A 24,732-nucleotide genomic window follows, 5' to 3' on the forward strand; every position below is an offset into this window, starting at 1 on the left:
CTGTCTGGCAGGAGGTGAGGGCTGTAGCCTTCAGCGAACGCATCCACAGCGCTGCTGGGTGACGGGGCCGTGGCACCAGGAGCCCTGCCCGCAGGCTGTGGGGCGGCTGAACTGTCACAGCTGGAGGCCTTGGGACAGGCCTGGGCAACCGTCGGGGATCACGGCGGCTACAGCAAGACTTGAACTCTGGGCCCTCTGTGGGGCGACCCCTGGAGCTAAGGGAGAACCCCTGTTAGCTGTACGGGGCCTATGACACACAGCTGAGCAGTTCAGAGTCCAGCCAGCAGAGGGCAGAGGTGCATCCAATTTCTGGGATGTTACAGGTGGCTGAGGGTGTTCCAGGTGCGTATCCCTAAACTCCCCTCCCCTCCACTGCCAGGCTGGGAATGGAGACCAGGAGTCCTGACCCCCCGCCCCCAACTCGCTGGACCCCACCTGGTGCTGGTTCAGAGCTGAGCACTGGTTCCTTCCCCCCACTCTCTGCTGCAGCCTGCTCCCTGGGCCGGCCCCCCCTTGGCAGCCTGGCTCTGTTTCCAGTGTGTGACCTTTGGCTTCTCTGCCTCACTGGCCCCAAGCTCCCCCCTGGGGCTCATTACCGCTGGGGTTCCTGGCCTCCTACTGAGGAAGCCCTTGTTTTGACAGTTATTTATAGAGGATTTCCTGATGCTCCTCCAAGTAACGAGCTCTCCCCCTGCTCTTCCAGTGGGGCGGGGGGACCAGAACCCAGGAGCCAAGTCCCCTGCAGGCCTGTCTTGGGCAGTAGTGGGGACGGGCACTGGAGCGACAGCCCTGGGGCTGCTGCCCTGTGCCCTGGGAGCAGCAGGGTGAGCTCCCCCTGCACAGCAGCAGGGCCCAGGGTGAAACCACTGCAGAGGCCTGATTCTCTGTTACTTCCTCCTGGAGCGTGTGTATTTGTGGGGGTGTCTGGCTGGCTTTAAGCCACCTTTGTGCACCCCCTATTCTAGAGCAGGGCCCTGGCTGGTGCCAGTCACAGCAGCCTCGGGGCTGCTCTGACTTACACTCTGCTCCCCATAACTCCAGGGAAGAGTGCAGCACAGTGTCTCCCCCCTGGCCCCGCTCTGTCCCCTGGGGCTGGGGACAGGGTAGGTGCAGAGTCCTTATGCCAGCTCCATGGGGGCCAGGGAGGTCCGTGCACAGGGGGAGTGGCGGGGGGCTGTTTCCACCTGCTTTAAGGTCCCCTTGTGCGGCCAGAGGGGCCTAGCAGGGCCTTGGTTTAGCTGTGAGTTGGGCCCAGGTTGAGCCTGCTGGGCGCCAATTAGTTGGCAGGAGCTGGGGGAGGGGAGTTTAGGGTGCAAGGAAGTTCAAGGTTTAGGGTGCAATACTTGGCAATCTAGCCTCCTGGGGGGCCTTTCCAGCCCTGGTGCATGTGGCTGCCGCAGCGTTTCCCAGGGTGCAGCAGGGCTGTTGATAGCCGTCACCCTTGGGTGCTCCTCCCCCGGGCTGCGCTGCCTCCTGAGCGTGCGGCCAGCAGCTGCGGGGAGAGGAAGGATGGGGCGGGTCCCGGGTTCCACGTGCGATAGGCCAGGAGGAAGCTGTTTCAGTCCCAGTGGCGTGGGACAAGTCCATCACTGTGGCAAGCGCCTACCCTGTGGCCTTGTGTAACCAGAGAGCAATCCACTGTTGGATGAATGACCCTTTCCTGGAGGGGTGGGGGGGCTGTTCTGTTCCCTGTCTCTGCTCCCCCTGGGCTGTGACCTTATCTGCTAATTGGGGTTCAGGCCAATTTGCCATTGTGTGGGAGAGAAAAGGCAGGAAGTGGGGTGGGGGGCTCTCCCCTGGCAGCCAGTGCTGGCCCCACTGTCCATGCGGGGAGGGACTCTCCCTTCAGCCCTGCCCTGCAGGTAGGGGGCGCTGTGTGAGACTGAGGTCCTGAAGGATCTCATGAAACCATTTGTTCATTAACCCCCTTGTCCTGACCCAACGTCAGCTCTGGGGGTTCCTTTGACCTTCCTACATCCTGCTCCCCACCCAATTCTAAATGTCAGCTGGATACATAATGATCCTTTAGTCCTCCCATAGCATTGCTGAGCACTGTTAAGCTGCTGCCTTTGCCCCCAGAGGTGGCCGCATTTTGGTGGCAGGGGAAAGTAAGTGATTCCTGTGAACAGGGCTTGTGACTGGCTTTAGGATGTAATCTAAAACCCTGACCACACACTCAGCGCTGTGCAGAGAGCCAGGAGGATGCAGGGACTTCCCAAAGGAGTTTACAATCTAGCACACTGTGTTAGGAGAGACCGATTACACACTAGTAAGGGGAGATAAAGTCCAGCCATAAATCATATCCCGGCAACAACACGGCTGATCGCTGGCTCTAGCGTGTCCTGCGGGTTTCTAAACTAACCCTCTCATCCTGCCAAGGCTCAGGGGCATCCTTAGGAAACGCAGCCTGGCCCAGAACTGAGCCGCAAGGCGCAATTAATGTATTTAACAGGAATCGCTTTGTCAGTCGCTCGGTTTCCTACTTTTGCGGCACTGTTTGTACATAATGAATCATGGGGGGTGTCTGGGAGCCAGGACGCCGGGGTTCTGTTCCTGGCTCTGGGAGGGACAGTGCAGCCTAGCAGTGAGAGGCACATGAGTCAGGACCCCTGGGTTCTACTTCCAGCTCTGCCACTCCACTGCTCTGTGCCTCAGTTTACCCCTCTGTAAGTGGGCCTGATAACTCCCTTGTGGGGCAGCTCCGAGACTTAACTAACTTTCATGGCTGAGCCCCAGCGGAGGGCTGCTGAAACCCAGCTCAGCATGGGTGGCCTCAGGTCTAGAGGGGAAGTGGCTTTGAGTTGAGGGCCAGGGCCTCTAGCATCCAGCCTCAGCGGCCATGTCACGTTTCCTCCCTGGCGGCGACAGAGCCAATGGGGCCTGCAGGGGAAGTCCTGGGAGGCCATTTATTCAGGCCACTTTCCTTGTCCAACAAACCAAGGCTTTGGGGCTAGATTTCCAGCCTGGAGGGGATGCTCTTGTGTCAGCTTCTGGGGGGGAGCTACCCCTCGGCTGGGGGACTGAAAGGGGAACGTCCCCAAGGGGGAGACAGAGGTGGGACTGGGAGCAGAGACCCCAGGCGGGTGCAGCCTGCTGTAAGTGAGCAACTGACCTAAATGGGGCCAGATGCCATTGGTTTACCCAGCAAAACTCCCACGGATTATCCACCCGTCCGTGGATTCGTCTCCCTCTGTGGGGCCACCAGAGCTGGCTCCGTGGAGCAGGAGAGGGGGATTCCCTTTCCTGGGAGGCAGGTATGACAGGCCTACAGCCTGGCAGCAGATAGTTTGGCTCCCCCAACCATGATCCCAGCATCGTCTGTTTGCCACTCCTGCCACCCTGCAGCTGGAAAGGCAGGCGCGGATGGCACAGGTGTGTGGCTGCCTGCCTGGGGCTTCTTATCTCTGGTAAGCATCTGTGCCCCTCTCCCCCCCACCCCGCTCCTCTGGGGCTGAGACCAGGCTCCGGAACCAGCCCCTCCACGGCGCAGCCGGAGCTGGCGGCCGGGCCGAGGCTGGAGCAGGAACGAGGCCAGAGGCCAAGCGTGCAGAATTCCTGGCCGGGGGCCACTGGGCCAGGCTTGGATCCTGATCCCAGCAGTTCTGGGAACGTGCTTCAATGTTCCTTTGTTTGGGTCCCAGCTTGGCCTGGCTCTTCCTGCGGCACCTGTCAGTCCCTTCCTCCGGGGCGGCCAGAACAGGACGTTCCCCGTTGGCTTGAGAGCTGGGCCCCGCTCACAGCCACCCAGACTCCTCTGCACCACTTGCCTGGGGGAGGCAGCATGGGAACTGGTGCAATGGCTGAGGGGACGCTGGCCGTGGCTGGGCCCAAGGCAGGGGCAGTTGTCTCAGGACAGCAGCTGATGGCCATGGTGGAGGGGGCAGGCTGGGGGGTGGCGGAAGAGACGAGGCACATGGGGACGTGTGTCCCCTCCCCCAATTCTCCTGTCCTCGTCAGAACTCGGGGGCAAAAACCCCTTTGGGAACCCAGCCCCCTAGCTAATGTCACCCTCACATGCAACCCCAGGACCGTCAGCGCTCAGCCCCCGCTCTGCACAGGGGCCTTCCAGGACCTTCCGAGTCTCCAGCCTTGGCTCAGGGCAGGGGACTCCGGTGGCTCAAGGGAACTACCCCTGATTTGGGCCAGGGTCAGCAAGAGCAGAACCAGACCCACCAGGTCACACGCCTAGCTCCCTGCCCAGCCCCCCGTGACCGGCTTGCCAGCGGGCGAGAACAAAGCACACAAAAGCCAGGCCGGGCTGCCGTCAGGCGTGTATTCCATGCGGGGTGGAAGAATTTACAGCAAAGTGCCATGAGCTAATCACATTCAGCTCGGCTGGCCCCCTGCACCTGAGCCCCACGGCTGCCTGGGATGGGGTGAGCCGAAAGAGGGCCCGGACGGGAACGGGCTGCAGTACTGGAGGGGTGTTGGGGCCGCGGAGCCCGAGCAGAACAGGGGCTTGAGGCCTGGGGGAAGCGAGGCCTGGGCAGGGATGCATGAGTGGCTGGAGGAGGGCGGGGGGTGAGGCTGGAGCGGGGGTCAGGCCCGGGGTGGGAGGATGGAGGGGATCTCAGCAGGGGTAGTAGCGGGGTCAGACAGAGGGACCCACGGTCCTCCCCCACCCCCTCCAGGCTTGGCCTGTGCAGTGCTGCCAGGTCTGGCCAGACACCCCCACCCCCAAGAGCTACAAGTCCGAGGGACGGCTGCCAAAGGACGAGATCAGCTTCCGGGGGCTGGTGAACCAGGGGTAACTGGACGAGGAATAAGGGGCAGGAGGGGGAGGCCCAGAGAGCATGTGTATCTGGGGTGAGCGGGAGTGGGACGATCTGAGTCTGTCCAAATGTCTGTGCGCGCGAGATTTCAGCTGGGGGTGTGTGTGTGCGCGCGAGAGATTTCAGCTGGGGGGGCGTGTATTTTAGCTGTGTGCGTGGGGGGGCATTCACATGTATGTGCGGGCGCCTGTCTGTACGTCTCTGCCCAGGCGTGTCTGTCTGTCTGGCTGTGTGAGTGAGAGAGAGATTTCAGGCCGTGCACCAGCTCAGTCTCCTAAGTGTCTTGCCAATCAAGTCGCGGTTTCCTCTCCTTTGCTCCAGCTCAGCTCCCGGTCTCTGCTCCCCGTGGCCTCGCTCTCTGCTTAGCCGCTGGCGTGGAAAAGAAAACAGCGAGAGGGTCGGCGCTAACGTCGCTCACACGCAGCCCGTGTGGCTGCGCCCGGGTTCCTGCCCCGCGAGGAAGTCGCCGGCTGCTGTGGTATCCTGCTGCCCCAGGATTTCCCGTGGCCCCTGCCCTCTCCCCCGGTCAAAGAGCCTGGGCGGGCTGCGGCTCGGCTCCGGCAGGTTCTCATGCCCCCAGGCTAGCCCTTGTCTCCAGAAAACAAAGGGCCTGATCCTGCGCCCGCTGGAGTCACTGGCCAGACGCAGTATTGTCCAGCTACTGATAATTAGTAACGTGCACAAGGCCCCCCCACCCCAAGCCGCTCAGGAAATGCTCTGTGGGGGTCTGACCCCACGCTCCTCCCCCGCCACGGCATCCCTGCAACTCCCTGCACTATTGCACAATAACGGCGCCTGCGATATCTCCTTGGCCCGCAGCGCCTTGCCTCGGTGGAGCTCAAAGAGCTTCGCAAACACTAACCACGTCTCCCTCCACGTCGCCCCCAGGGGGCAAGTGCGTGTACCTGTGAAACAGGAGCTCTGCGCCCCGACCCCCAGGAAATGCTCTTTGAGCACGTCCAGCAAGAGATGTTAGTTCTATCCCAGGCTTCACCCACATGCCAGCTGCTTTACGCTGAGATGGTGTTTAGTCAGGGGGCTTCTTAACTGAGCAGCAGCGAGAGGCCAGATGCTGCCGGACCCCAGCTCTCATGCTTCAGGGTGTGAAGGGTCAGGAAGGGTTCTAGACACACACGGACTGTCCTGTGCAATCAACCAGGCGCACTAGTGGGACGGGGAAGCTGCAGCCAGTGCTAGAGGCAGGATACTGGCTGCAAGGGGCCAATGGTCTGCTTTAATATGGTGGTGAGGGATACCGGGGTAGAGGCGTGGGGTGAGGTGCTAGAGGGACAGCTGCTATGCTAGGCTGCTCGGAGTGCTCATGCAGGGGATACACCCCAACCTGCCTTGCCCTTCGCTCCTTACCTGGGCTGCGGCACGGGCTTTGGGGGGAACTGGTTGGGCAGCTTGGCCTCCTCCAGGATTCGCTTTCTGAATTCCTCCAGGCTGGCTCGGTCTAACAGGGTGAGAAGCACCAGAGGTCTCTTGGCTGGAATCGACTGCCCATATGTGCAGGGGAAGGGGCCTCCCTCCCGCTCACAAGCCCCCAATCCAGGGCTGGCCTCGCCACTCCTGGACAAGTCGGGGACATGGGGCTCCTGGTGTGGCAGGAACACAAGAGGGGTCTGGCTCGGCATGCCGATGACCCAGCAAGGGGTCCCCCTCGTCCCCCAGCTGCACGCAGGCCTTGTCTGGAGCTGCTGTAATAACGGGTCCCAGTCGGGAATGACAGGAATGCACAACAGTGCTAGGGAGCCCAAGGGGCTGTGGGCAGCGGCAGAGCCGGGTGGGTGGAAACCTCCATGCCACTTGCTCCGTGGCACCAACCTCACCAACACTGCAGGGTTTCGTTCACGATAGATGGCGAGGGTGGCGGTGGGGCTGGGGTTTCTCAGAGCAGGGGTAGGAAAGTGGGTGAGGGTTGTGCCCAGAGGCTGGCGCCCACCTGCCAAAGCTACAGGCCAGACTGGGAAAGCATCTGGACATCTGCCTTTTGCCCTTCCTCGCACGGGCACTCACCAGTGTTTCCGAAAGTCCCGGGATTCCCCAGTGTCCCTGGGTTTCCAAAGGTGCCGGGATTCCCATATGTGCCAGGGTTCCCGAAGGCCCCGGGGTTGCCGAAGGTCCCGGGGTTGCCAGGATTTCTCAGGCCTGGGTTCCCTGGGAAAGCACTGCCCTGTCAACGAGAGGAGAGTCACGCTGGCTAGCGGGGCCTGGAGCTCAGCTGCAAGCCACGGAGCCAGCACACGGGCAGTCCGGAACGCTTGACTCTGCCCAGCTGGCACCAGACGGTGATGTGCACGGAAGGAACTGGGGAGACCCTCCCGGGCTGACTCCTGGCAAGGATGTGGCTGGAGGAGGTTGCGGGGAAGGCCTCTGTCCCCTGCTATGTGCTGCCCCAGCCCTGGGGGCCCCGTGAGCCAGCAGGCAGCACGGAGGCCTTGGGGGAGTCGTACGGGTTGGGGGATCTGCTCCAGGGTGTGCATGTGGGGAGGAGGAGGCTGGGGTGGGGGGGAGAGGATAAACACACTATTTATGCCCCCGCCACAACCTACGAGGACATCAATGGATGACCAGTAGGGTTGCCAACTTTCTAATGGCAAAAAAAGGAACACCCTTAACCTGGCCCTTCCCGAGGCCCCGCCCTTTCTCCAAGGCCCCTCTCCCACTCCCTGCATCTCCCCTTGCTCCCTCTCCCCCACCCTCACTTTCACCGGGCTGGGGCAGGGTATGTGAGGGGGGTGAGGGCTCTGGGGTGGGGGCGAGGATGAGGGGTTTGGGAGCGGGAGAGGGCTCCAGGCTGGAGCATGGGGGTGGGGGGGTGTTGAGCAATCCGGCTGGGGGTGCAGACTCTGCAGTGGGTCTGGGGCTGAGGGGTTTGGGGTGCAGGAGGGGACTCCGGGCTGGGGAAGGGGGTTGGGGTGTGGGCTCCAGCAGGGGGTGTGGGCTCTGGGGTGGGGCTGGGGATGAGGGGTTTGGGGTGAAGGAGGGGGCTCCAGGCTGGGGCAGGGAATGTAGGGGGCTGTGGGGAGGTGGTGCAGGCTCTGGAAGGCAGTTTGGGGGTGGGAGGGGACTCCAGGCAGGGGCAAGGGGTTGGGGTGTGGGAAGGGGTTCGGGGTCCTAGCAGTGCTTACCATTGCTCCTGGGAAGCAGCCACTAGGTCCCTGCAGCCCCTAGGCGCATGCGCTGCCAGGGAGGCTGCATGTGCTGACCTCGCGCCCACAGACGCCGCCCCCATAGCTCCCATTGGTTGTGGTTCCTGCCCAATGGGAGCTGAGGAGCCGGCCCCCGGGGGCAAGGGCAGCGCACGGAGCCTCCCTGACCGCCCATGTGCCTAGGGGCAGCAGGGACCTGGCGGCTGCTTCCTGGGAGCCACGCAGAGCCAGGGCAGGCAGGGAGCCTGCCTTAGCCCCAGGCCCCCGCTGTGCTGCCCACCAGACTGTTAACAGCCCGGTCGGTGGTGTCAACCAGAGCCACCAGGATCCCTTTTCGACCTGGCGCTCCGGTCGGAAACCAGACGCCTGGCAGCCCTAATGAACAGACAAACACCCGGCGGGACGGACATGCCCAGCTGGCAGGCTGGCTTTGTGGGCAAGTTCCTATGTGCCGACAAGGAGGCGCGCACCTCCCCGCCCCCCGCGTCGGGACGGAGGTGGGTGCGGACAGGCAGGCAGCATGGGGCCCCCCTCACCTTTGCCCTCCTGCAGCTCTCCAGCTGGGCCTTCGTGGCCTCAGCCTGGGCAAGAAGCTTGTTCTTCTCCTGCAGCTGCTGGCTCAGGCGCCCCTTCTCCTCCGTCAGCGTCTGCTTCTCCTGGTAGCTCCGCTTGGCCTCGGCATCGCAGGCAGCCTGCAGGGTCTGCAGCTGGTGCTGGTGCTGCTGGCTCTCCCCGGCACGCTGCTGCCCGCACGCCTGCAGGGTCGCCTCACAGCGCAGCTTCTCGCCCTGCAGCCGCCCGTTCTCCTGCGCCAGGGTCTGCACCTCCTGCTGCACCTTGTCCCCCACCCTCTGGAGCTGCGAGGTCACCAGCTGGGTCAGAGCGGAGCAGCTGCTGGGCTGGTAGAACTGGGAGGTCCCCGCTTTGGCCTGGATGTCCTGCCGGACGGCCTGGAGCTCTCTCGTCACCTTCTCCTGCAGGCTGCAGCAAAGGTCGTGCCCCTGACTCAGCCCGCTGCACTGGGCCCGCAGGTCGATGCTCTGCTGCCGGCAGAGCTCCCGCTCCCCGCTGGCCGTGCTGGCCGCCTGCTTCAGCTTCTCCGTCACCTGCGAGCAGTTCTCCCGCTGCTGCTGGGCCTCCCGCAACAGCCGGTCCCGGGTCTCCCGCAGGCTCAGCTTCTCGGCTGTGCCGGGAGAGGACAAAGCAGGGGTTGGGCCGACGGGGTTACTTCCCCCTGGGATCCGGGTTGCCTGCCCTCTACTCCCCCAGCACCCCCAACCCCTGGACCCTCCTCCCCCAGCACCCCCATCCCCTGCACCCACTCCCCCTGGACCCCCATCCCCATCCCCTGCACCCAATCCCCCTGGACCCTCCTCCCCCAGCACCAAATCCCCCCCAGACCCTCCTTCCCCAGCACCCCCATCCTCTGCACCCTCCTCCCCCAGCACCCCCATCCCCAGCACCCACTCCCCCTGGACCCTACTCCCCCAGCACCCCCATCCTCTGCACCCTCCTCCCCCAGCACTCCCATCCCCTACACCCACTCCCCCTGGACCCTCCTCCCCCAGCACCAAATCCCCCCCAGACCCTCCTTCCCCAGCACCCCCATCCTCTGCACCCTCCTCCCCCAGCACTCCCATCCCCTACACCCACTCCCCCTGGATCCTTATCCCCCAGCACCCCCATCCTCAGCACCCACTCCCCCTGGACCCTACTCCCCCAGCACCCCCATCCTCTGCACCCTCCTCCCCCAGCACTCCCATCCTCAGCACCCTCCCCCTGGACCCTTATCCCCCAGCACCCCCATCCCCAGCACCCACTCCCCCTGGACCCTCCTCCCCCAGCACCCACGCCCCCTGGACTCTACTCCCCCAGCACTCCCAACCTCTGCACCCTCCTCCCCCAGCACTCCCATCCCCTACACCCACTCCCCCTGGACCCTCATCCCCCAGCACCCCATCCCCAGCACCCAGTTCCTGTGGACCCTGCTCCCCCAGCACCCCCATCCCCCTGGTCCCTCCTCCCCCCTACAGTACCCTTCCCCTCGGTTTGCCCTCCCCGGACCCAATCCCCCCATTGGAGTCAGCCCTGCTGGGGGCGGGGGGAACTCCTGGGGAAGAGCAGCCAATCACAGCTGCTGCAGGAGGCAGGCGGCGCAACCCCCTCCCAGAAGCCCAGAGGAGTTTTTGGATAGGGGAGGGAGGGTGACGGAGCAGCCAACACCATTCCCCCAGGAGGGGAGGGGACAGGAAGAGCCCAGCAGCTCAGGGTGACTCTGCCCCCCCCACGTGAACAATGAGTCAGTCTGCTCCCCCCTCCCCCCGGAGCTACAGGACCCTGGCGTGAGTTGGGGGTAAGGAGCAGCTGTGATGGGGGTGGGGGTGTGTGTGCAGAATTAATTGCCGGGCTGGGGAAGGGGCAGATGTGGGGGAGGGGAAGAGGATTAATTAATTAATTAGGCTCTGGGGTGTGGGCAGTAGCGCGAAGCTTCAGCACCGTCACAGCCCTGGTGGTCTCCCGGGGTCCGACTCCTGACGTTTGAACTCCCCAGGTTAGCAGTCCTGAGTGGGGGAGAAATCCAGGGGGGCCACGTGGGGGTGCAATACAGCACCCTGCTCCCACAGGGCAGGGGTGACCCCACTGGAATTCTGTGGTTGGGATAGAATGGGCTGGTGTCCAGTTTTCGACCCGAATGCCCGGTGGAAAAGGGAACCCGGTGGCTCTGGTCAGCACCACTGACTGGGGCTAAGCCGGCTCCCTGTCTGCCGTGGCGCTGCGTGGCTCCAGGAAGCAGTGGCATGTCTCCCCTCTGGCTCCTAGGCATAGGAACCATGGGCAGAGGGAGCTGCGGGGTGCTGCCTGCGGACGGGGCAGGGCGCAGAGCCACCTGGCCACGCTTCCACGTAGCAGCCGGAGAGGCGACGTGCTGCTGCTTTTGGGAGCTGTCTGAGGTCAGCGCTGCCTGGAGCCTGCAACCCTCAACCCCTCCTGTGCCCCAACCCCCTGCCACAGCCCTGATCCACCTCCTGCACCCCAACCCCTTTGCCCCATCCCAGAGCCCCCTCTTGCACCTTAAACCCCTCATTCCCGGCCCCAGCCTGGAACCCCCATCCCCAGCCTAGAGCCCATACCCCCTCCTGCAACCAAAACACCTTGGCCCCACCCCAGAGCTTGCACCCCCAGCCAGAGCCCTCACCCCCCCTGCACCCCAACTCCCTGCCACAGCCCTGATCCCCCTCCTGCTCTCTGAACCCCTCAGGCCCAGTCCAGAGCACCCTCCTGCACCCCAAACCGTCATTCCCAGAGCCTGCACCCCCAGCCGGAGCCCTCAATCACCCCCTTCCCACACTCCAACCCCTTGAGCCAGCCTGGTGAAAATGAGCGAAAGAGGGTGGGGGGATGGAGTGAGGAGGGGCGGGGCCTTGGAGGAGGGGTGGGGCAAGGGTGTTCGGTTTTGTGCAAGTAGAAAGTTGACAACCCTAGGTTGGGATCAGGTCCTACAAAGCTAAAACTATCTGCTGCTAAAACTGGGGGGCTGGAGGGAGGAATCCCAGGGGCTCCAACTGGGGCCGGGAGGGCCCCTGCTCCCGCAGCCTGGACAAAGTAGGGTTTGCACCCCACTCTCCGCAACAGTGAGCTGCACAATGCTGCCATGTGACCTTCCTGCTCACCACGGGCCACCCTGGAGCCCCAGGTGCCCCGCTCCCTCGGGGAGGATGGGCATGCCTAGGTGATGACCAGCCCCAGTGGTGTCAGGGGGAAGCAGGCCAGAATCTCTGACCTCAGGCGGGTGCGGTGAGCAGTCAGGCAGTTCCCTGCTGCCTGGGGTGTTGGGGGCTGGCTGCATCCACGCCATGGAGAGCCTGCGGGGACCCCGCCTGGCCCTGACGTGACTCCACTGCTACTGAGCTGGGCAGGGGAGGGAGAGGAGCTGGGAGCTCTCACGCACCGTAGCAGGTGACGTTTAGGATGTTCATGTTCCTGTAGCACTCGTCCGCCATCATCTTGTTGTACCCGGCGTAGTTCCAGATTTGTTGGCACTGGGTCTGGGGAGAGAATGGGGGGGGGGGGCGGAGAGCGTCAGAGCTTCCCTTCCACAAGGGACGCGCGGCCACCACGGCACCAGGGGAGCCCTGCCCAGGAAATTCCTGGGAGGGCAGGCGAGATGGAGGGAGGGAATTGGCCGCTCTCCCTTTGTAGAACGGTGAGGAACGTGGGCACTCCTGGAGACAAGGGGGGCGGGGGGCATTGTCGAGACAAGCACCGTGGAAGCTGCTTCCTTGTGAATGTTCCCACCCTGCTGGTGCCCCTCAGTCCTGACTTGCAGCCCCCCTGTTATCCCAGCCCTGAGCTCGCCTTACACACAGTTCTGCCAGTGCCCCTCAGTCCTGATTTGCACCCCCCTGCGCTTCCATTCCTGAGGGCAGACACTTGACCAGACACTTGACCAGGCTGCTGCCGTGTGGCTTTGCGCAGACCAGCTGCTCCTGCTGCCCCGAACACATTTGAACAGAACATTTGAGAGGTGGAAGGAGCCAGCGAAAGGCGAAGGGTTGTTAGCTCAGAGGAAGAATCCAGTACAAAGTGACCAGGAGAGAAGCCTGCTAGTTCCCTGGCTGATTTCCTCCCCGTGTGCCTGGCAGTGTGGTGTGAATTGTGTGTTCTGCAGTGGGACAAAGGTTGTGGGTGAATCACTGGGTGCATTCGCTTTCCTCAAGTGCTGGCGCTGGCAAAGCTCCCAGCCCCAAGCCTGTCTCTGTAATTCTGCTCCTGGGCGTCGCTCTAAACCACAATGGAACTTTGCAGGGAGTCCCGGTGAGTCTGTTTGTCTGATCAATAGGGAGCGGGGAGAGACAGATGGACGGACGGAGAGAAACGTTCATTGATGAAACAGGAATGTTGCAACATACCAGACCGTGCTCGGTAACTAAAGAATCCCTCTGACTCATTTCTGATGTTCAGAGGTGCTGAACTCTAGGTCTCGCTCATCCCTGGGAGCTGTGGGGTGCTCAGCCGATCAGAACACATTATGGTTAGTACACGAAGTCTTTATAAGAAGACCTGAGCCAAAATCCTGGATCCAAGCTCCCCAGTGAACTTGGTGGATCCAGATCTGTCTCAGCCCCATCTCTGGGAAGCAGGGATTCACTGGGGTTAGGTATGTTTCAGGGGGAGGGTAGAATTGCTCAGTGGATGCTGTGACCCCGTCTGTGCTTCTGATGGATTCTTTGTCCTCTTCAGAATAGCTCACGGGATGGAATGAGACGCTGGGGGGGCCTGGGACCAGGGAAACCTGGGAGACTTTTGCATTAGGCGTGTTGGGGTTTGCAAGATGATGTTGAGTTTTGCAAGTGCCCCCCAGCCCCCCGATCTGTTTAAGCGAACCTTTCCCCCCCACACACTTGTAACGAGCTGGAATCCAGCTCTAATCAGATCATCAAAACTCAGTTGGAAAGGCATTCTCGCCCCCATGCCGAGACGACTGGGGAACAGAATGAAAAGTTCTGTGGCACCCAGCATGTGGCTGGCACCAAACAGAACCTGCATTTGCAAATGGCTTGAACGCTGCCCTCAATCCAGAACCTGAGATTTTTCCAGCGGGTTCTAATTTCTGGCAAAGTGAGTTTTCCGTTTCCCAGTTCAGGGCAAACCCGTGCCAGGGCCTTGCTCCTTGATTCCTTGTCTAATTGCAACAGAGACAGACCCTTAGCCTCTCTGTGCCTTAGGTTCCCCACGTAGAGAATGTGGACAAAAGCACTTCTACGGAGGGTGGTGAGGTGCTTGGATAGGCAGGGTCATATAAGAACCTAAGATGGAGAGGAAGGAGAGCTTGAGTCTCTGAGGAAAGCCGATCTTTGTGCTGATTTTTATGAGAAGTTAAAGAAAAACAGTCTGATTTTTGTTAGACACTCAAAGGGGAGAAAACTGTGTCTTTAAGGAATTAACACGGGGCAGACCCTGAGGGCACAGGAGGGTGCGGTCGCACTCTGGGCATCAGAACAGCTGCAGGAGCTGATTAGCCCTGTGGACACCCCGAAGGAGCTGACATTTTTCCAAGAAAACCTTTTTATTTTTTCTTTGCTCCAAAATCGACCTTTGTTAGAAAACAAACATTCTCAGCAGAAACCCGAAAACCAACCATGAAATAGAGTTTAGTGGCTTTGAATTCTCCTTTTTCAGGGGGGGAGCCCAAGACCAAGAAACTGAACATATAAGAATTTTCATGGAAACTTTTGAATCAGTGTTTCTATCGGAAAGGTGCAGAATGAAAAGCACCTTGGCTTTTTTTAAAAAATCATTCCATTTTCCAATTCTCTGGCTAGCTAATGAGCAATAGAGAAGTGTTAAGAAACTCCTTCAATGAGCATGGTAAGAACGGAGAAATGACAGAGGAGTAATTTCACCCACCACCATTGAAATGCTGCCACCTCTAGGGTGGAGCGTGACAGATGTTTAACAATGCACACCACCCTCAAGAAGAGATCTCTCTTTAAATTCCGAATTTCCCCTGCTTAGTGGTATCACGTCTATGAGTATTACAGTTAAGCCCTATGGAGAGGATGCTTGGTAGTGTGGTCCCAGGTTACCCACGCTAACAAAACAACCATTTGTAGCGGCCGAGTCAGGGGATGAGGATATTTGGAGATGAAATTTGAATCGGTCACTTTTCTGGTTGCAAAAGAACCTCCGTGCCTCAGTGGATCTTATTGCCCTGGTCAGCCCCTGAGCAGAAAGGAGAGATGGACGGATGGGCTGGGCATGGTGGGATTCCACTGAATTACCCTGAGTGTGAATTTGGCTCGAAATCAGCATTGCATTTGTTATTTCTTGGCTGCGACCAAGGGGATCCTTGCTCTCTCTGTTCTTTGTGGGGGGATGGACAGACAGCCTAAGGGGATAGATACACATGCTAGGTTCTAGGGTGGTGAGAGAGAGACACACACTAGGAGGGATGGATGGAAGGACAGACAGCTCGGGTACGGGGGCACATGCCCCCAGGGGATGGTTCTCCAAGGCAGGCCTACCTGGTGTGAGGTGCAGGCCTGCAGGCTGCCGTTGCATTTCTCCAGCTCTTTCTGGGTTGCCGTCATCAGCTGGGAGCAGCCGAGCTTCTCCTTGCTGGTGGCGTTGAGTTGCTGGGTGAGGTTTTTGTTCTTGGCATTGAGCAGCATCATCTTGCTGTAGAGCTCCTGGACCTGCTCCTCCAGGTGCCGCAGGTGGACGTCGGTGCCGGCATGGGCGTTGCCGTAGATCATGAAGAGAACCAGCCCCAGGATGATGAGGAACTGGATGACCGAGGTGAAGAGGAAGATGTATTTCATGTAGAAGCCACAGTCCCGCTTGGGGATCAGGTTGTCCCTGGACTCCAGGCCGAACTTGGCCATGGCATAGGCGTTCTTGTCCATGCTGCCGGCTCACTGCCGCCGCGCGGCTCTCTGGCCCCGCTTTCACAGGCAGTGATGGTGGGGCGGGGTGTGTCCGCCTCTTATCCCCCTAGCCGAGTGTTTATATTGCTCTATTTAATATTTCCTCCTGCCTGGCTCCTTCCTGCCTCTCCGGATGCACTGGCACAACACAGCTGCTGTTTCCACACGGGCTATTGTTCCCAGCCTGTAATGGACAGGGGCGAAACTTGGGAAAAACTCCCCCCCCCCCCCCCCCCCCCCCCCCGCCCCGCAGCTTTATTTGTGCATCTCCAACTGACGACCCCGCTGCTACTTCAGAGCTGGGTTGTGTGTGTATGCGAGGGGGATGCTCCCTGGGACGGGCTCACAGGGCCTGGTCTAAGGCTCTGTGAAATCAATGGAAAATCTCCTGTCCGAATCCATCCCAGCAGGCTGCGGTCTCCACAGGAAATAGCCTGGTTCTGGTTCCAGCCAGCTCCGCTCCTTATGGGAAATGTCAGATCCCGCTGCTTCCTATCAGACTTCTTGGAGAACGAGACCCCTTTACCGAAGCTTTCAGCCAGCCCGTAGAATGTAATTAACAGAGGGTTGTGCAGGGTATAGGAAAGATCTCCTCCTGCATTAGCTTGGAGGGGGTTTTTCCATTGGGGGCACTTGCACTAGACCAGGGACGGGCAAACTTTTTGGCCCAAGGGTCACATCAGGGTTGCAAAACTGAATGGAGGGCCAGGTAGGGAAGGCTGTGCCTTCCCAAACAGCCTGCCCCCTATACGCCCCCTCCCACTTCCCGCCCCCTGACTGCCCCCTTCAGAACCCCCAACCCATCCAACCCCCCCTGCTCCTTGTCCCCTGACCGTCCCCTCCTGGCACCTCGCTCCTAACCGCCCCTCGGGACCCCACCCCCTATCCAACCCCCCCGCTCCCTGTCCCCTGACTGCCCTGATCCCTATCCACACCCCCGCCCCTGACAGACCCCCTGGGACTCCCACACCTATCCAACCGCCCCTGTTCCCCGTCCCCGGACGTGGCCCGCGGGCTGTAGTTTGCCCACCTCTGCACTAGACTAACAATGGATCTCACGAGCCAGTGACCCTTGGTGGTGCATGGCAGGGCTAAGAACAGACGCTGTGTGACTTCCAGCGCGTGACTCATCCCCTCAGCATCACTGGGGCTACTCGCATGACGAATTACGCATGTACCTAAGTGCTTTGCTGGACTGGTATCAATATCAACAGGGGGGCTGTTCTGGTCCTAGTCAGCCATCTAGTCCCATATCCTGTCTCGCCCAATTGCTTCAGAGGAGGGGCCAAGAAAGCCCCTAGTGGACAGTTGTGGAGTAACCTGCCCTTGGGGGAAATTCCCTCTTGACCCCACTCGCTCAGTGGTTTGTTTCTGCCCGGAAGCAGGTGACGTTTCGTTCTGAGAAACCGAGGCCCGATTTCTGTGGGATCCGGGGTGGAGATTCAGTCCCTAGGTCACTCTGCCTGGCCCTCAAAACACCAGTTGGTTCAGCTGCACAGAGATCTGGGCTTGTGTGTGTTGGCTTGTGGCTAGGGCCCATTGAGGGGCTCTCTGTGAGCCGGGCCAGCCCGTCCCTGGCATAGTCACATGTCTGAATACCCTGTTTTTGGCATCTTCTCTTATGCACCTGCTAAAGGGATTGGTGGGCACAGTCACCCCGAAGTCCCTGACGTGGGACAGGAAAAGCCCAGCCCTGACGCCCCTACTGTTCCCAGGTCTCCTGAATTCCCTGCAGAACAAAGGTGCTAGTTGTTGTTATTTATTATCTGTATTAACATAACGCGGGGACCAGGACCTGGCCACACTAGACGCTGTACGAACACTGAACAAAAGACCGACCCTACCCCAAGGATCTTACAATGGAAGTATAAAACAAGCCAGCACACGGTACAGACAGGCCGATGGGGGTGCCCAAGAAACTGCAAGACAGTGCTGGGTCAGCATATCTCAGCGCACCAGAGCCATCAGTGGGGTGCAGGCCTCCTGGCAAAGGGGCGTGTTATCATGGGATTAGGAGGAGGACAATGAGGGAGCTTTGCAGAGGTTTATGGTGAGGACCTCCCAGGCACGGGGCAGCAGAGGAGAAAGCATGAAGTGGCTCATTAGAAAATGTAACAAGTGGGTGCTGGAGGCTGGTGTCAGGGGCCGATCGGAGCTGGGACTAGACATCTCATGGTTGCATCTCGCTCCACGGGCCACTCTTCTCATCTGCCTTCAGCCCCCTGGGCCAGCGCGCTCCTGGGACCTTTAAGGGCGATGGGCAGGATGCAGTGGAGCAAATGGGTCTGGCTCTTCTCACCCGCTTGCATTCTAGTTGTGTGGCAAGGGGTGAGACTCAGGACTCCTGGGTTCTGTGCCTGGCTTTGAGCCTGACTTGCTGTGCGACCTGCGTTTGCTTGAACCCAGAACTCGGGAAGGGGAAACTGACACAGGCTGAAACTGAAACGAAGTCGTGTGACGTGAAACTGGCTTGTTTTTCAAGGGGTTTGCTGGGAAACCTCCCTGAGAAATGGCTGAGGAGAAGATCTAGGGGCTGACATGGAGCATGTGTCTACACTGCAGTTAAACACCCGCTGTTGGCCCAGGTCAGCTGACGGGGGCTCAGACTGCTGGGCTATAAAACTGCAATGTAGACGTCCGGGCTGGGCTGGAGCTGGGGGAGGGCCCCACAGGACCCCTGCTATCAGAAGGTGGCACTTCACTCACAGGGCACGCGCCAGAGTCACGTGTAAATGGGGCATTGGTGTACATGACCAAACAAGGGGCAGGGGCGTGAACAAATCAGGCCTGTGAGAATAATAGGGCCCCATTCTGTCACCTGTTCTGGCCCCTTTACACTACTCTGGATCTGGCCAAGCTGAGAGGCTCCCAGCATGGGGGAGTCACTAGCTGGCTTCTCTGCCACCCCTGCCCCAGAGCAAGCAGCACACCTGTGGGGTGGGAGGGAGTATGGCAGGGGCAATACTGTACTCTCGCCATTCTCAGCTGGCAGATGGTTTGGGGAGAACAGCCTGTTATTCCTGCTTCCGGCTGCAGTTCCATGCCCCAGCGTCTTGTGAATGTAATGGGGGCTGTTTGCAAACTCCAGATGCCTGGACTGGGCAGAAGGTGCATGGAGCCAACCCCCCATCGCATCTGGAGAATCACTAGCAATTCAGGGGAACAAGGAGAACCCGATCACGGACAGCTGGCAGAATCTGCTCTCCGAAGAGCCGGGTCAGGATTCCAGGGACTTGGGCCTTTAAAGATACCAGGGGGGTTTCTCTGCCAGCTAAGCCAGGAGGCACCGGCCCGGCTTCTTCTCTCGGCTCCCTCCAGCCAGGTAGCAAAGGGGTTTCCAGCAGGGAGCTCGCACCACTGGTGTTCTCACCAGGTAGCACAGGTCTGTTCCCACAGGCAGGACATAATGCAGATGTTTCTCATGGTGCAGATGTTGCCAGCAGGGAGGCTTTCATACAGATGTTGCCAGCTCATGCCATAGATGTTTGCTAGCGCAGGTGTTTGCAGCAGGCGATAGCCGCACAGGCCAGGGAGATAATGTGCCACACTCTGGGGGAGGGGTGCCATGCATCCCACCTGGAAAATGAAGAGAGAGCTCACGCATTGGAGAGAACCAGCGAGCTGGGAAAGAGAATTACAAGCCATCGTCCAATTTACAGCTCTCTGGCTAATCCTAGGGGCCCGGGGTCATGGGGACCCAGTGCTGGGTCAGAGAGAAGCTTTCCTGGGGGGCTTTGAGTCTATTTGGTACGAACCGCCCACTTGTGTAACTCACTGATGCACTGGGACAATGGAGGAAATAGCTTGGATTGTATCTTGACGCATCGAAATCCTCGCTCTTTACGAGGGTGTGGCAGCTCCCAGACACCCCCTGCCCGCTCCCTCCCTGGCCTGGGGAAAAGTGTCAGAGCGTAGGAGAGCTCTGGGGATACTTTAGGCCAGAGGCTAATTCCACTGCTGCCAAATCCTGCCAGATTTCACAGTCTTGGGACGTGGCTGAAAACAGACCTGGGTTTGTGGTGTTTCCCCCCATTCCCATTCTAGGAGTAGATTCCCCTCGAGCCAGGCCCACAGCAAATGGCGACACAGCCCCAAGCCAAGCGAACCGCCCCAGGCCTCCTTGCCAGGATGGACTCTACGGCCCGCGTCCTTGTGGGCACAGAAAGTGGAGCTGGGAGCCGGGTGCCTGGTGGTGTGGCTGAGACATGGGTGAGGCAGGGAGGTGAGTGGGGATAGCAGGAGGGGCTGAGTGGCTGGGGACGGGGCAGGAAGGGGCTTTTCAGTGCAGGGAAATGTGCAATGAGGCACCTGCAACCATCCAGAAAAGCAGCACCATTTGCATTAAATACACAGGGACCCGGCTTGGTTCTGTACAGAACATCCCCCCTACAGACTGTGCCCAGAGGTGAAGTGAGAGAGCAGATTGGAGTGGGGGAGGCCTAAGCCAGGGGGAAGGGGATCTTTGCAGCTGGGATTTGCGGGGGGACATGGACATTCGGGGGCGAGGCAGAGAGGTTCAGGGAGGCTGGCTGCCCCCCATGGCAGGTGATGCAGCGGAGGCAGCTTGTGACCCCGCAGTGGGGAGGTCATACGGGGAGGCTGTTGCAAGCTCGGTGGAGGGAGCGGGGAGGTGTGGACGGAAGGAAGGAGTGGGAACTGGAGGGCTACGCAGTTCCAGGAAGGTCGGGATGCCGGCGTCCAGTAGCAGTGTGAGGAGGCTGGAGGGAAGGAACGGGGCGGGGTACGGCTGCACCGCATGCTCTCGGGAAGCCAGTGGAAGTTCTGGACAGCAGTAGGCATCGGGCCCTGGGTCTCCTGGCTTATCCAGAGTCCGCGGCGAGGAGGCCGCCAGTTGGAGTCACACTGGGAGGAAAGATCCCTGCTGTAGCCTGGCTGAAGGAGATGAGAGGGCCCTTCTCCGGGCGGGTCTCAGGTTCCTACAAGGAGAGCGTGGAGGACCGAGGGCGCGTGACGCCGCATGGCCCAGACAGGGGCGCCATGGGAGGCCAGGCTCGGGACAGGGCTGCTTCTCCCAGTGGGGTGGGGGAAGCGGGTGAAGATAGAGTGAAAGGAGCTAGAGTTGGGGCTGTGAGGTGCATAGGGCAGCGTGCCCACTATGGGGCAGGGCTGGGTGGTGCACCGAGACCACGGCGCCCCATTTGGGGCGGGGGGGAGTAGCTGGGTCTCTGGGGCTGGCCGTTCACGAGCAGGGTGCTACCAAATTACCATGCAACCATTCTGATCCCATTCCTGCCCCAGCTGGAGGCGGGGGGAGGGGAGTGAGGTTCTCTGTAGTGGGGGCTGGGGCGCACCAGACTTATAGGAGCTGCCTCTGAGGCCCTGGGCTTGGGCCGAGCAGGGGGAGTCTCAGGTCTGGTGGGCTGGGCAGAGTGCTGGTCCTGACATCAATTCACCCTGTCTAGCGATAGTGCGGGATGTGAGTCACAGCTGGGGTTGCCCACGTGCCCACGGCTGGGGGGGAGCCTTGGTGGACGAAGATGGGCTGGTGGGACTTCGTTCTGAGGTCTCCCGTGGAGGAGCGGGCTGCATGGGGCCCTCGCGTACACCCCTGCAGCCCTAGAGAGCCCACGTGGGCACAGCACGGACCTGGAGCGAATGGGCCGGGGCGACTCGGGGCGTGCGGAGAGATGTCTGCCTGGGGCGACTGGCATGGCTGCCCTGGGGTAGCAGCGCGTGTGCACGGGGGGCTCCGTGCCGGGCATTGATCCTACAGCAGCAATCTTGGTTTCCCTTCTCTGCATCTTCCCAGAGGCAGCTGGGCTGGCTGGGGGCTGCTAAGTGTCTGTAATTGCTGAGGCCAGTGTCAGCCGGCTACTGCTGCTTCCTTCCTGAACTGGGAATAGCAGCTGTGAGTCACCTCCCACCCAGCCCCCCTTGGGACAGGAGACCGGCTCCCCGCTCGCCATTGTCTGGGTCATTCTGCCCCAGGCTGGGAGTGGGGCCGGCCTGGTAGTTCCACACAGCTCAGCCGGACTCCCAGCATCACTCCTGGGGCTCCACTCTTCGCAGTGACCTGGGGTGAGACCCAGCTAGGCCTGGGATGGGGGGCCAGGGGAGCAGCAGAAAGTGCCCATGGCAGTTCCGCGGTGGGTGCCCTCCCTTCTGCGTCCGCGCTGACCCCAGGCCCCTAGTGTGGCGCAAGGGGGTCTTGTCTTGCAGGGAATGGGGCAGGTGGTTTAGCAGGAGGCGTGCTCCCTTTGGAGTCAGTGCTGGCCCCAGTGCGGTGCAAGGGGGCGCTGCGTTGCAGGGAATGGGGCGGGTGGCTCCGTAGGGGGCGCTGTTTTGCAGGGAATGGGGCGGGTGGCTCCATAGTGGGCGCCCCCTTGGAGTTGGTGCATTATTCATGGAATATCTTCGAGAAGGGTTGCAAAGATGGTGGAGCGTGAATCCCATCCTCTCCCCTGTTCTTGCAGGATCGATTCCCCCTGGGATCTAGTGAGGCTGCTGTGAGCTGAGCCTGTGGATGAAGTGGCCTGGGCTTGAGCTAAAACCCTCCCTTCCCACTGGTGACTCAGAGCAGTAATGACAGGTTTCAGAGTAGCAGCCGTGTTAGTCTGTATTTGCAAAAAGAAAAGGAGGACTTGTGGCACCTTAGAGACTAACCAATTTATTTGAGCATGAGCTTTCGTGAGCTACAGCTCACTTCATCGGATGCATTCAGTGGTTTTACTTTGTATAAAGACTGGGAGTGGATGGGTCATTACACAAAGTAAAACTATTTCCCCATGTTTATTCCCTCCACCCACTGTTCCTCAGACGTTCTTGTCAACCGCTGGAAATGGTCCACCTTGATTATCACTACAAAAGGTCCGTTCCCCCCCTCCCCCCCACGGTAATAGCTCACCTTACCTGATCACTCTGGTTACAGTGTGTATGGTAACACCCATTGTTTCATGTTCTCTATGTATATAAATCTCCCCACTGTATTTTCCACTGAATGCATCCGATGAAGTGAGCTGTAGTTCACGAAAGCTTATGCTCAAATAAATGTGTTAGTCTCTAAGGTGCCACAAGTCCTCCTGTTCGTTTTTCCGAGCAGTAGGTCTCTCTGGGTCGCCGGGCCTGCGAGCTTGCAGCTCCCCCTCGTGGTTTAGCCGTGCAGCCTGCGTGAGGGTTCTCGGGAGCACCGCCAGACCCTTGGGCCATGAAGCCAGCGGGCAGTTTCCCTCCTACTGTGACTCCCCATCCTAACCCAGGGAGCCAGGGCCATCTGCAGGCCTGGGGGGAGCAGCTCCAGCAACGGGAGGGAAGGATTCTGCTTGTGCTTCCATAGGACCTTTTTCAGCAGGGCCCGATTTTGCACATGCAAGTGGGAGCCATCAGCAGAGTAGAGGGGGATGGGCAGTGGCAGGCAGTGGACAACTCAGTGAAAATCACCTTCTTCTCGGATATTATTTGCATTGGGGTAGCACCTAGAACCCCCAGATAAGGACAGGGGCATCGGGCCTGACACTGCACGGACCCAGGGAGAGAGATGCCTTGCCCACACAGCCTGAACAGGCAAAGGAGGGAGAAAAGAAGAATCAATTTCCCCATGGGGCAGCTGGGGCTTGGAGTTGCAGGGACTTACCCAAAGAGTCCGTGTCCAAGCTGGGAACTGAATTCAAATCTCCCGAGCCCCAGCCCAGCACCTGCTCCACAAGCTGGTCAGTGCTGCCTGTGAAACTCTGCCAGCAAAGAGCAATCTTCAAAGAAGATTCAATTACAAACAGGGAAAAGCAGGTTGAAACCCAGCCATGAAAGTGAATCTCATGGTGTGTTTGCCTCTCTGGGCGGAATCTCCAGGGCTGCGAAGTCTAAACAGGGCTCCCGCATACTGTGAATGCTGAGAGGAGAGGATCGGCAGGGTTTAAAAACCTCTGTAGGGCAAGGCAGGGCAGTGTGGAGCGTGTGTGTGCACATGCATAATGGTGTGTGCCTGGTATGTGTATATGCATGAGTGTGCATGGATGTGTATATGGAGGTGTGTAACCGTGCATGGATGTGTATATGGATAACTGCATATATGTGGGTGTCTATGAATGTGTTTATGTGCACGCAAGGACACTGGATTTACCATCTTGGCCTAATGTCTGATGCATCACAAACAGGTGCAAGTTCCCTCTGCATGTCTAGTCAGCGCTGTACACGCAGGAGAAGAATTCCCTCCTGACACTTGCTGTGATCAGCTGATGGCCTGAAGCATGAGAGTCGAGCATCCCCATCTTAGCATGTTCATAGAAGTGTTATTAGTGCTCACACGTGGTGGGTCTGAGCACATGCACGGGACAACGTTTGTATGTGTGCATCCATATTGCATAGGTGTGTGGACCAGCTGGGACACTTTCACCCGGATTGGACTCTGCCTGCCCGTTGCTTTGTGAGTCTCAGAATTCAGTGCTGTTGGCGTAGTTCTCTGATGGTTTTTGCAGGCTGCAGGCCAGAAGCTCTTATGCAAACACTAACCACTTGCCCTCTGCACAGGAAGTTGCTATAGCAGGGGCAGAAAAATCTGTGACTTTTCCGGGAAACCTTTTGTGTTTGGTTTCAAGTGTGGGCAGAATCCGATAAATGTCTCTGTAACAACAACATCTGCATACCCCTCATCTCTGCTCTCCACGGCCTGTCTTGCTGCATTGTCACCCTGCCAGTCCCCTGGGAGCCAACGCAGCTACGGGTGGGCGAAATGGCGCCTATCCTGCCAAGTACCACTAACACAAATGGTAGCTGAACTCCCCATGGCAGAGTTTTTAATACTGCTGGTGCCTTGGAAGGCAGGGAACATGAGGCTGGATTAGCAGCACCCAGGTGGCATTAGAAATATCCTTGCAGGTCATAAACTGAGCTGGTTGGATCAGGAATCCCTGGGACTTTATTTGTGCAGAGTCGCTCTCCTGACTCTAAGAGCCCTTTGCTTTAACAGAGGAAAATTCACAGTGGCTTTAGCACTGAGAGAGCAAACATTAAAATCCAGCCATCCACCTGGCCAACTGTTTAACTTTGTGGCCTCAGGGCTGGGACAGGCAGGAGAGAAAGACCTTGGGGGGGAAGCTGGAATTTGCTTCACACATGGCGACGTTCTGGGTAACCAATCTGCCTTTGTTACAAAACTGCCTTCCTATGGGCAAACAACGTCCTTCCCAAACTAGTTGCCACCCAAGACCAGTGCACTAAATGCATATGTATATGAACTATATGAGTAAAATGTGTGCAGATACAGGGGGCACTGGGGCAGAGTTACCCGAGACAGAACAGCACAATTCTTTGCTTGGTTTTTAGCTGCTAAATGGCATTTCTACAGATCTAGCTAAGTAACCAGTGTTCCAAGGGCTATTCATTGCTCTGCCCCTGCAGAGAAATCTGGCCCATGCAGTAAAA

At 59.4% G+C, this 24,732-nt stretch overlaps 1 protein-coding gene across 1 annotated transcript; it reads right to left on the minus strand.

The window, feature by feature from the left end:
• Positions 1-4,253: 4,253 nt before the first annotated feature.
• Positions 4,254-15,446, minus strand: LOC102942123 (plasmalemma vesicle associated protein). Its single transcript, XM_037885864.2, has 6 exons — positions 14,953-15,446; positions 11,877-11,973; positions 8,464-9,110; positions 6,792-6,948; positions 6,138-6,228; positions 4,254-5,141 (listed from the first exon to the last, which is right to left on the minus strand). The coding sequence occupies exons 1-6, from the start codon at positions 15,331-15,333 to the stop codon at positions 5,135-5,137; spliced, it is 1,380 nt and encodes a 459-aa protein (XP_037741792.1). The 5' UTR covers positions 15,334-15,446; the 3' UTR covers positions 4,254-5,134.
• Between the last annotated feature and the right edge of the window lie 9,286 nt (positions 15,447-24,732).

This window comes from Chelonia mydas, chromosome 25 (genome assembly GCF_015237465.2).
Source record: "Chelonia mydas isolate rCheMyd1 chromosome 25, rCheMyd1.pri.v2, whole genome shotgun sequence".
In the NCBI taxonomy this organism is placed as follows: Eukaryota; Metazoa; Chordata; order Testudines; family Cheloniidae; genus Chelonia; species Chelonia mydas.

Excerpts from the sequence above, each read along its gene's own strand:
- LOC102942123 (XM_037885864.2), bottom strand. The coding sequence starts at position 15,333 with ATGGACAAGAACGCCTATGCCATGGCCAAGTTCGGCCTGGAGTCCAGG. Across the intron at positions 11,974-14,952 it reads AGGCCTGCACCTCACACCAG|ACCCAGTGCCAACAAATCTG; the intron begins GTAGGCCTGCCT and ends TTCTCTCCCCAG. Across the intron at positions 6,949-8,463 it reads AGAGCTGCAGGAGGGCAAAG|GGCAGTGCTTTCCCAGGGAA; the intron begins GTGAGGGGGGCC and ends TCTCGTTGACAG.